This window comes from Micropterus dolomieu, linkage group LG21 (assembly GCF_021292245.1).
Source record: "Micropterus dolomieu isolate WLL.071019.BEF.003 ecotype Adirondacks linkage group LG21, ASM2129224v1, whole genome shotgun sequence".
NCBI classification, from domain to species: Eukaryota; Metazoa; Chordata; class Actinopteri; order Centrarchiformes; family Centrarchidae; genus Micropterus; species Micropterus dolomieu.
The window spans coordinates 20,658,708-20,670,351 of NC_060170.1; the positions used below are offsets into that span (position 1 = coordinate 20,658,708).

The window sequence follows — 11,644 nt, forward strand, 5'->3', positions numbered from 1 at the left end:
GATGCTAGCTCAGGGGAGGCATTAACACTGTCTCCAGTGTTTATGAGCCCAGCCCTGCAAGACAGATATGTGGTTTGCATAAACGTTTAATCCAGATTCTACCGAGAAACTAAACCGATCTTGTGAGTAATCTTCAGGTTGAAATCTACAGTGTGTGTTTGTTTTGTGTATTTATACTGACGTTGGTATCAGTGCTGGAGCCTCTGCAGCAAGAGTCTGTAGGGCCTGTTGGATCTGTAGCAGAGCTTCCATGGCTCTGGGGTTCAACATGGCTGACAGCAGCTCTGGACTCTGCATCTACATATTTATTATTCATTAATACTGAAGAAATTAATAAGAAACAATAAGCACTGGAGTTTGAGTGGAGACCTGTGTGGAGTGTACTATGGAAGACTACAAGTAAATGAAGAATGTATCATACACAAGACATTTTGCTTAATGTTGAGCAGATTATGATACTGTAGTTGATCTAGTTTCAAGAAGTGATAGTGTTTAAATGTGAGGAGAGTAAACGAACCTGTTGCAGGAAGAGAGGGATCTGCTGTCTCATCTGCTGCTGCAGCTGAGGATTTCCTGAGAACAAAGGGTGGCTCAGCAGCATCTGAAACAGTGTGAAAATGTGAGCCGTATGGGCTATAAACCCTCTGTAGGATTTGGGTGGAGATTGTGTGGAGAGATTATGCGGATATGTTAACAAGAAGTGGGGTGGTGTTGTAGCCCGGTTCCACACCTCTGAATTGCAGTCCATATAATTCAGACGCTAATACGTTGCAATCTTAAAAATAACTAAATGGTTGGGAAGAATGTGCAATGTCAAGTGAAAGAAATAAGTGATCTGGCTGCCTGTCACGTGTTCCCTGCTATGCATGTTTTGTGCTTGCATCCACCCATAAATTGTGTGTGCGTCACCTGTGCAGCCAGGTCAGGATTCTGGCTGAGGCAATTCAGAAGACTACTGACGTACGGCCCAGACAGCAGGCTCTCCATCAGTCCTGGACTGGATGTGATCTCCTCTAGCAGTGACTGCATTCCTGAGGAAAGTGGGAGGAGTGCACAGATACAAGATGAAGAAAAGCAGGGAGAAATCTATATTTATAGTTATAGTTTAGCCAATTAAAACTGATGACCTCTTTCTTGGTTTGTTTTGGAGAAGATGGCAGTGAGTACCAGCGCCTTTAAAAGAACTAAGAAATACATCAAAGGACAAAAAACTGAAAACACCTGAGTAGCATCCATGTGCATGATTGTGAGTTTGCCAGATTGGTTTGAATACCCAGCTATCCCATCCCTTATGGGCATGAATTTCTTAATTAGTGTAGTTAAACTGTGTGAGTTTGTATTTTCGTGCCTGCAGTGCTCTGAGGGTTTGGATCAGATCCAGACGTGGCGGTCACTTCTCTGAGAGGATCTGTGGAGTGAGCGGAGAGGGTTGGAGTCTGCTCGCTTTCTCTTTCAGTTGGCTTTTGATTGCCAGATGATGCAGTCACTGCCGGGGGCACTCCTATCTGGATCTGACACCACAAACAACAGGTTAAAAACCCAAGATTAGTTTGACACTATCTGAACAGATCAGGAAAACATTATTTCCAAACCTATACCTGTGATAATTTGAGACTTTTTGTGTCTGTCTTCTGAAGGCCATCACAATCACCAGTGATGGTTTCAGGGCTGTCCTGCTCTGGCAGCAAATTGCCAAATACTCTGTCTTTATTACGCATCACTTTCTCTATCATGTCAGGGTCCCTGGCGAGCTCCAACACCTGAAAAGGGAGACAAGTTTAAGAAGATGTTGAACATATGGGTCGGAGAAATTAGCCAAGGAGGGCCTAACTATGTTCAAGTAGCAGTTATCAAACTGCTATAAGTAGTATCTTGGTACAGTGGGGCATTTTTGCATGTACACAGTATAATGCTGGCAGTTCTTTGGCACACTAAACCACTCACAACTTGGAACAAACCTGTACCTCAAACACACACACACACACACACACACACACACTTTTATCCCCACCTGTGTGATGACGTCTGTGTTGTTAAGCATATCTCCCACCTCGGGGTTAGTTTGCAGGAGCTGCTGAATTTGAGGATTAGACAGAATGAGCTGTTTGGTTAGTTGCGGGCTGGAGGTGGAGAGGGTGCTCTGCACGAAGGGGCAGCCCAGGACACGGCGCATCATCTCTGGGTCAGCCAGCAGCTGGCTCTCCATCTGGCGCTGGAGCGTGGGGAAGAAGCCACGTCCGCTGTTTGATAGGCCAAGACTGTCCAGACCTTCCACTTTGGAAACAAGATCAGATCCAAAGAACAGAAGTATGTAAGCCCAGACAGAGAGAAGAGGAATTTTTTAAATTAGAAACATAAATAAAATGCAAATGTGGTGTGAGATTTGAAGTATGAGGAAAAGGTAGAAAATAATTGGAGATGAGGGGAGTTCTTGTGTTGTGCAGTTCTTACCCAGGCAGAGGGGAGAGGTGGGAGATGGTGTGACGATATCAGGGTTAGGATCCAGAATGGCTGTGAGCTCTGACGGGACCACTTCTGAAGCTGGATCACGGGTGGGTGCAGCAGACGACTGCTGAAGCCTGAGAGGGATGGACTGAATGTGAATATAGAGTTCCAGGACTGTGGTGAAAAAAACTGCGTATGTATGTGTAGGGGAAGTTTTGGGGCTCAAGTGGAATTTGATGCATTATCTGGGAGTCTGATGATTCTGTGTAACAATCATAGGATTTAATTTGCCCATTATATAAAAATATTACTGAATTTAAAACCATTTGAGGGTAAATATGTTTACACAGTAAATTAAAGGCGAATACCATCCATTTTTTCATTTCCATTTGTTAGTGTGACCCATAACAGATAACAAATGAAGGAACTGAATATGGTGCTGACTTTGTTGTGTCCAGATGAGCTTTAAAGTCTGGTTTAAATCTGTTGCAACAATATAAACTTAATTTTATTCTGGTAGTGCAACATGGAGTTCTTCTACCAGTCTGTCTCACAGGACATGACAGAAATGACCACACCATCATTGTTAATGTATGATTTCTATAATTAGGCAAAAGTGGTCCTGGTTTACAAACATTGACTTCACAAAGGTAAAGTGACTTATTTCAAAAGGAGTCCTCCTAGTCATCCTTGATGTAGATTACTAAAACACACAGTATACTATTTCAAGCCACATAATGTACATTACTGTAAAATATATAATCTCTCTGATGACAAACGAGTAATTCCCAGAAATGCTTCTGTGTACCTTTGGATCATGCACAGGCTGACTGAGCCATCTTGTGCTTTAAGGTGACTCAGGAGTTCTGACTCTCTGAGGATCCGGCCGGAATGGATCAGCACGAGTCGCTCTGCCGGGACTCCCAGGCGCTCTGCTAGACCCCATTTCAGCTGCGCACACGCAGACACACACACACACACACACAAAAATCACGCTTTAGTCATTATTTTTCACATTAGTCCACAGCTCAAGCTCAAATCAAGCCAGTCCTACCCACACAGCAACCCAAGTGTCAACCCAGATGTCCTGACCTGTCTGGCAGTGCAGCCTCTTTCAACGGTGAAGTCTTTGCTCTCCGTGAGACTTTTGACGGTAACGTGGATCGTTTCAGACCTCTGACTATCACTCGGTGCTCTCGGTTCGTTTCTCACTGCGTCTGACATCTCGGTCCTCTGACGAAGATGATGATAAGCGGACCTGGAGAGAAGCGCACAGTCCCGGGAAGGAGGCGCGTGTCTGTCCCGATGACTCGGCAGAAAGTGGTGTGGACACCAGCTCTGACCCGACTGCGCAGGGTGCTCCTGCAGCTCATTATGTTTCCGTTTTCAATGTACAGTTTTTTTTTTGTTGTTTTAACAGGAGTGCCACTGTCTAATTATTATATAACCAACTTAAAAACATTGTAGGCTAACCTACACAACAAAATCAGTAATTATCATCGGCATTTCTAATACTAGGCCATATGCTCTCAGATTTTTTTATTTTTTTTAAATCCTTCCAGATGTTTTCACAGCTTCAGAAAAATCATATTATCCACATTTTTACAAAGTGGCAGTACTATATGGGTCCAAAAGTCAAATATAATAATAAGTAGGTAAGATGTGGTTTGCGTGTTTGTAGGCTACTGTGCAAAAGATGTGTGTGGGAATGCTTTCAAAAATTGACCGATATAGTTAATAGATGATATTTATCAGTTAACAAAATGCAAAGTGAACATCAGAAGAAAATATAAATCACATCAGTATTAAACTATCTAAACAGCATCAATTCTTCTAGTTACACTTGCAGACAGCTTTTGAAGGAACTCGGCAGGTATAGGTTGGTCCAGATATCTTGTAGAACTACCCTCAGTCCTTATGTGGATTTAAGGAGCCTTAGTTGCTTCTCTCTCTTTGTGTAATCCGAGACAGACTTACTTTTTGTTGAGATCAGGGCTATGTGGGGGCCTTACCATCACTGCCAGGACTCCTTGATCTTCTTTAAGATGGAGATTGTTCTTGATGACTTACGCTACATGTGTGGGGCCATCTTGATGCTGCCAAATAAATTTGGGGCCAATCAAATTCCTCCCTGATCAGACTGCACGATGGATAAATATCTGACTCTACTCAGCATTGAGGAGACCATTCACAACTCCATTTGCAGACATGCAGCCCCAAACTTGCAACAAACCTCCACAATGTTTCATTGTTGCCTGTGTGACACCAAAATGTGTGACCTATCAGATTCTGTGACCCAAATGGCAAGTTAAGCGCCAGAGGCTTTATTGACGATGTGAAGCGGTTGCAATTTGGTTGGGTTTAGGCACCAAAAGTACTTGGTTATGGTTAGGAAAACATCGTCGTTAGGAAGCATGATGTTTCTGCTGTCTGCTGCAGTAAGTTTCTTTGGCCAACCACCACTGCGTCTACGGTCCTTGGTGTTGCCCGTTTCTTTGTGCTTCTTCAAAAGAGTTTGGACAGCACATCTGGAAACCCCCCTATGCCTTGAAAGTTCTGTCTGGGAGAGACCTTTCTGATGCAGCATAACTACCTTGTGCCTGGCGCTGTGCTCAGTCTTGCCATGGGTGGATGACTTTTGACATTAAACTGTCTTCAGCAGCCTCACAATTTTACCCGAGTTTGGCTGTTCCTCACCCAGTTGTATTACTCCTACACAGCTGTTTCTTTCAGTTAAGGATTGTGTTTCAAACTACATGAATTGGTGATTATTAGTAGTAGTATATGTAGTATATCAAACAAGCTGTTTGATATAATTGTTTAATCACACACCGGACGCTATGACTACAAAATCCCAGACTTTGTGCATGTGAACCTAGAAAAATTGATGCTGTTTTAAAGGCTAAGGTCACACCAAAGATTGATTTGATTTTTCTTCTAGACACTCCATATTTTATTAATTGATTAATATGAACTATAAACATGTATCATTTTGAAAGCATTCTTACTTTACAGCTCCCTACTTTTTTTTTTGCTAAAGTCCTTGTCCTTTCTTTGCAAAATGTCATGCGCAGCTACATATCTCCTTACAAATTAGCACATTAGTGGGATAAGAAGAGGGGAGAATAATGAAACATAGTGATGTACACAAGAAAGACATAATCAAGTACGAGAACTCCTCCTGATACAGAGTAATCAAATAAATATCAACCATGAAGTTTAAAAACTTGAGCCCACAGTGGCACGGAGTAAACTACACCAAAAAGGAACATTCATTGTGTCAGTAAAAATATTTATCTAGGCTTTTAGCTCTGTAACATCTATATTTAATGCAGCACTTAACATGCAGGCTTCTTAGAATTTTATTATACATAACATCAGTGATATTAATTACAAGCCACCAGATGTCACTGTTTGTAAAGTAAATGTTCTTTGTCAAATAATGAATTCAGAGTCCTGAAGAACAGATGTACATTTGCCAACTAAACATTAATTCTGTGAACTCTAGTCCAGCATAGTGTAACAAATATAGGTTTCAAGTTTTGCAATGCTTTTACACCAAATTCTATCTACCCTACCTGTGATATGCAACTTAAAAATTGTAACATCCGGCAATTTTTGCCTCTTTTTAAGTGGCGAGAGTGAAAATATGTCATCCTCAACATTCGTTGTGTGATGATTTCACAATGATGAAGATAGTTGGAGAACAAAACAACTAAATACAAAATAAGATGTAGGCTCTACAGGAAAATTTATTTCCTGGGCAACTATCAGGTTTTTCCCAAATGGCATATAGATATTTAGGCTATTATTTCGAACAGTTTTACAAATAGAGCATATAGCTGCTGTAAATGGGAGAAAAAAAATCTCCCTCTGACAGTACACCCACAGTACACCCTAGGTTTCAGCTAAGCCCCAAATGTTTACATCTGCCTCCACCCCCGTTGGAGGGGGGCTTTAAGAAAACCTCTTCCTAGATCATACTTTTGTCAGAGAGCTTATCCTGGTTTTATTTTCTTTAAATAGTCTTTTTCTGTTTCCAAATCTTTATTTTATCTTACATTATCGGAAATCATTTGTTTTATCAAAAAAAATCTCGTAATTTTTATAATTTGAAGATTTTTAATTTGCTGCTTTGTGTGAAGCACTTTGTAACCATTTTTATCCACATACACAGGGGGTCCTCTGATATGGAAGTCTCCATGTTGTGCAGCCATGTGTCTACAGTAGCCCAAACAGACAAACTGCTTTACAGAGTGCATTTCGTCACTATGTTGAATACGTACACAGATAAGAAGTAGTCTGGTTTGTTAGAAGTAAGATGTGTGAAATTTGGACAAATGGAGGACCACACGTATTATTTAGCACAAGAGCCGACGTGGCGTGTCAGACAACGAAGCTTCTTGGAAAGGTAGAGGTGTTGTGCTAGCTGAGTCGTTAGTTGCAAGTGGCAATCCTCACCACTAGATGCCACTAAAACGTACACACTGAACCTTTAACTACAAATATTAAAAAAAACAAAAAAACAATGTTTTTTCACTGAAAAAGTATTTTATTTACTTAACAGTGACAAAAACAAACATTTCACATCTGTCATTTCGGCAATACACCCCACAGACAGACCAGGCACACGGCCCTCAACAGTTAGATGAGCCTGCAGAGAGAAGCCCTCTGTGCCAAGCCACCAGTTCAACACAAACTTTAAACTTAATAATTTTCAAAAGCTTCTGTATTCTTGTTCAACTGTGTAATACTTTCTGCTATGTCTGGAGTGTGTCCTGTGTGTGTGTGTAATTACGGGGGCATGCATTATATGCTGACATGAGTCAAAGCAAAAAAGAAAGAAAGAACCCTGATTGTGATCAGTAGCGTTTTTCTTCATTTGTTCATTTAATTTTGCTTTTAAGGTCTTTTCCTTTTGAAACCTTCATAGATCTGTCTCCGAGCCTTTCTTCCCTTTCTTGTTTCCCTGCCAACAAGAAAAGCCCAGAAAGTATACAATTATTTATAACATAAGTATGACAAAGTATTGTATCCGCTCAAGTTAAAAGATACGTAGTGGAAAAAATATTAAATAAAACCCACATTTTTTACTAGTTTAAGTTTTACTAAACCATAAAAACATAAAATGAAATGCTCCGCGGCATTATTAAAGTTAAACTTAAACTAAGCTTACTTTGACCCTGACTTCAGCTGGGTATAGTAATAAAATACATTGTACTCTTATCATTGTAATTCTGTGCTGTGTCTGTTACTTACACTGTAACTTCTCTCACCGCACCTGACTTACTGGCTGCCTTTTCTCTGGTCTACACACAGGGAAAGAATGAACATGCATGCAAGTGCATACACCCGTGTACACACACACACACACACACACACACACACACACGGCTTCTCATTGGGATCATTTGAACTCACCTGATGTTTTGGTTGATCTGACTGCAGACCTTTGACTTTAGACCTTTCTTGTTCAAGTGCAGCGTGTAGTAACGTTACCTTAGAAACAAACAAGTTTTTTAATCAAATGCAGACAAATGTAGAAATATCTCACCCACTCATTTTCCCCCTCGCTTAATGTTTATGCAACACACCTGTGAGGACAGTTCTTCTTTTATGTGTAGTAGCTCTTCTACATGTAGAAGGATTTCTGCTTTATCTTTCACTGAAGGGGGGAGGTTAGAAACGTCACAGAACATCAGACAGATTACATTAAATCTCCATCAGGAAAGAAAGAAAAGCAAGACTTCAAGTGTAATTATGCTCAACTCACTCTCTCCCTGTTGGAGCATCTTAAGCAGCTGGGAATTTCTTGCTTTCACCTCTTTGTATTTGACCTGTAGAGTTGAAGAGCAAGAACAACAGGCAGACCGTGTGGACCAAATGGTTTAAGCAGTAGACACGTTTATACATTTCTTTCAGACTGGAAACTTGTCACTACTGGAGTACACAGCCTCCATGATTTGAGAGAGATCACTCTAAAACATTTCAAGTTTACAGGGAAACAGAGGTTGATACTTAACAGATAATCCTTGGTACTTTCTTTCTCACCACCTCATCTCAACCATTTCTTGCACATTTTATCATGTCCTCATTTTTTTTCCAGTAAATCATTACCTGTCACTTAAAAAAGGCTGCAGTCTACAGCAGCAAATGGGCAGTTCTGATCCTCTGACAACAGATTAAAGTCTTAGTGTGTCCACCAAAGTGTTTTTTACTGAGGCCTTTTTTCAATTCATTGCAATGGGAGCACAGTGTTTTTACAAGATGGTAAAAATGCCAGCTGTGTGACAAGGTGCTGAGCGTCTTTTCCACGCTGCCCGTTTTTTGCCCAGTCACCAAGAGTTGAAAAATGCTCAACTTTAGGAAAAATGCAGCGCTCACTTTTTAGCCAGCCGCCCAATCACAGTGCAGTAAGGGCGGGACAAACACCACACCGAGCCCTCTCAGCTCTTGAACGAAACCATGTGCCTCCTCGCTGAGTTATTTCAGCACATCACCTCCACGGATATTATGTATCATAGCAACTAAAGCGTCTCAGCCGAAAAAAACGCTGCGCCTCCAAAGCGCACCCTAGCACTCCCAAGTAGCCGTTTTCAGAAGAGCAGGTGGCGTTTTCAGCTGATAAACGCTTTGGTGGACACAGGCCCTTTTTAGTTTTATTTAAAAATATGATCATAATTGCATGTCAATTGTGTGTCCTCAAATAACTTCTTGTTAAAATACATGAGTCTACAGATATATTTGTATGCAATATGTGATAAATAGATATTTCTGGCAGATCAGTGTGAAATTATAGAATGACGTGGAAACTGCTCATACTGCCGACCTCCCACTGCGAGATGGTCTTCTTTAGCTTAAGGATTTCCTGGTCTTTCTTCTCCAGCTCATACTTCAGCTGCTCTGCTCGGGGGTCCTAATGGGAAGGACAGGGAGAAAAGAGGAAGTTGGTGTGGGGGGGGGGATTATACTTTCCAAGTAATTTCACAATAAGTAAGGAAACAGAAACTTCTGGTAGGCGGTGCTGCATTTATGCAATCAGCATAAATGTGGAGACAGCTGTATGGACGGACTAACAGATGTAAACGTTAAGTTAGGGCTGGACAATAAAACAATAATTATCGTGATTTATTTTTTTCAATAACAATATAACAAATGTTCAATAAATATTCAATAAATGTTGGATTTTATTCACTTGAAACATACACGAATTAGGAATTATTTTTTATTAAGATGTTTATTTTGTTGAGGAAAAAGGACTGGAAAAAGCTTCTACTTGTGTTTTTTTTACTTATATTTACTCGTGCATTGTGTCCTGGCAGCTGTGGCTCAGGAGTTAAAGCGGAAGGTTGGTGGTTCAATCCCCGGCTCCCCCATGCTGCATGTCGAAGTGTCCTTGGGCAAGATACTGAACTCCGAATGGCGGCTGTTCCACCAGTGTATGAATGTGTGTGAATGTTAGTTTCTGTTTGAGCACTTAGGCTCAGTGTATGAATGTGTTTGACTGGTGAATGCAGATGTAGTGTAAAAGCGCTTCGAGTGGTCGAAAAGACTAGACTTTTAGAAAGGCGCTATACAAATACGGAGCATTTACATATTTTTTGACAATGTTATTATAAATGTTTTGAATGCTCAAATCCTCAGGTTTGTGAAGTTATCCACTGTTTGGCCTCAAGTGTTGCCCATAAAGAAGAGTTTAAACCACAATTAACCAACAGGTTTCTTCAACTAACTCACTCAGAAGCAAAAATCAGCCTTTAAACTCGAAAGAAATAACAATTTGAGACTTATCGTGAAAATTATCGATATCGAAAGATATGAAACTTTTTATCATGATAACGTTTTTGGCCATATCGTCCAGCCCTACGTTAAGTGTGAAATAGAGAGAGACAGGGTACCCCCAGGATTCTCAAACGTAAATTTAAGACTTTTTAAGACCACCTAGGATTAAATTTAATACCAACTTCACTGCCGTTTAATGGAAAATCTGTATTAATTTTAAGCTCGAGAATATTATTTACGAAGTTACATGAATTTAACAAAACATTTTATTATAATATGTTCATATTTAACACATTATAGCTTTTTGGGGTGTGTTTGTACTTAATAAGATAAAATGAATCAAGGACGTCACTTTGTGTTGAAAAGTGGTGGGGACATAAGGGTTCAGATTAGGAGTGTGACAATACTCTTAGCTTACATGCACGATTCACAATATTGGGTTCACGAGAACAAGGCAAGAAGATATTTTAACACTATTTGATAAAATATTCAATGCTGAAATATATTTAAATGGGGGTCTGGGGGTCCTCTAGGAAATTTTGAGTACTAAACACTTAATTTCCTGCATTCTGGAGACATTTTCTGCACCAATTTATAGTAGAATTGTCTTTATTTAAATAAAGTGATTCAGATTTTTTTAGCTTAAACCTTTTTGAAAAATTCATTTGTTTCTTTTATCTTTAAAATGCATTGCATGTTTTCTTATCGTGCAAATAAACCTTTCTCAAAGTATTCATTTGTTTTTTTTAACATTTCTTGTTGCAAGCCATTTTTCAGAACATATTTAACAAATGCTTTAAAAAAAGTGATGGAGACAGCCACAGTGTAAATGACACCTACGAAATGAATACAATATTTGTGCACTCTTAAGGGGTGAAATCAAAAATAACAAACAAATTGTGTGGTATGAGTTACACCTTGGCTAGGTAAGGTAAAGTACTATAATATGCCAATTGCTTCAGTGATTATTCATCCTGTTCTGTTTTTCTAAAGCATCTAAATGCTGCTTGAAATATACACTGCTCAAAAAAATAAAGGGAACACTTAAACAACACAATGTAACTCCAAGTCAATCACACTCCTGTGAAATCAAACTGTCCACTTAGGAAGCAACACTGATTGAGAATAAATTTCACATGCTGTTGTGAAAATTGAAAAGACAACAGGTGGAAATTATAGGCAATTAGCAAGACACCCCCAATAAAGGAGTGGTTCTGCAGGTGGTGACCACAGACCACTTCTCAGTTCCTGTGCTTCCTGGCTGATGTTTTGGTCACTTTTGAATGCTGGCGGTGCTTTCACTCTGGTGGTAGCATGAGACGGAGTCTACAACCCACACAAGTGGCTCAGGTAGTGCAGCTCATCCAGGATGGCACATCAATGCGAGCTGTGGCAAGAAGGTTTGCTGTGTCTGTCA

The 11,644-nt window shown here is 40.1% G+C and overlaps 2 protein-coding genes across 5 annotated transcripts in view; both read right to left on the bottom strand.

Moving 5' to 3' along the window:
- LOC123959872 (ubiquilin-1-like) overlaps window positions 1-3,758 on the bottom strand; it is a 7,837-nt gene extending 4,079 nt beyond the window's left edge. Inside the window, exons 1-10 of the mRNA XM_046034187.1 lie at window positions 3,538-3,758; window positions 3,254-3,396; window positions 2,452-2,579; window positions 2,012-2,274; window positions 1,599-1,760; window positions 1,349-1,511; window positions 910-1,031; window positions 518-601; window positions 182-297; window positions 6-54 (exon numbers count right to left, since the gene is read on the bottom strand). Of these exons, the coding sequence (XP_045890143.1) occupies window positions 6-54; window positions 182-297; window positions 518-601; window positions 910-1,031; window positions 1,349-1,511; window positions 1,599-1,760; window positions 2,012-2,274; window positions 2,452-2,579; window positions 3,254-3,396; window positions 3,538-3,669 (1,362 nt within the window). The 5' untranslated portion in view covers window positions 3,670-3,758. The remainder of the gene's footprint in view (window positions 1-5; window positions 55-181; window positions 298-517; window positions 602-909; window positions 1,032-1,348; window positions 1,512-1,598; window positions 1,761-2,011; window positions 2,275-2,451; window positions 2,580-3,253; window positions 3,397-3,537) is intronic.
- A 3,218-nt stretch (window positions 3,759-6,976) lies between these two features.
- gkap1 (G kinase anchoring protein 1) overlaps window positions 6,977-11,644 on the bottom strand; it is a 12,379-nt gene continuing 7,711 nt past the window's right edge. For 2 of the 4 annotated variants that reach the window (XM_046035841.1, XM_046035842.1), the window contains exons 8-13: window positions 9,275-9,361; window positions 8,219-8,282; window positions 8,040-8,110; window positions 7,867-7,944; window positions 7,705-7,754; window positions 6,977-7,414 (exon numbers count right to left, since the gene is read on the bottom strand). In XM_046035841.1, coding sequence (XP_045891797.1) covers window positions 7,348-7,414; window positions 7,705-7,754; window positions 7,867-7,944; window positions 8,040-8,110; window positions 8,219-8,282; window positions 9,275-9,361 — 417 coding nt within the window. In that variant the 3' untranslated portion in view covers window positions 6,977-7,347. The remainder of the gene's footprint in view (window positions 7,415-7,704; window positions 7,755-7,866; window positions 7,945-8,039; window positions 8,111-8,218; window positions 8,283-9,274; window positions 9,362-11,644) is intronic. The other 2 variants (XM_046035844.1, XM_046035843.1) reach the window with 2 other exon arrangements.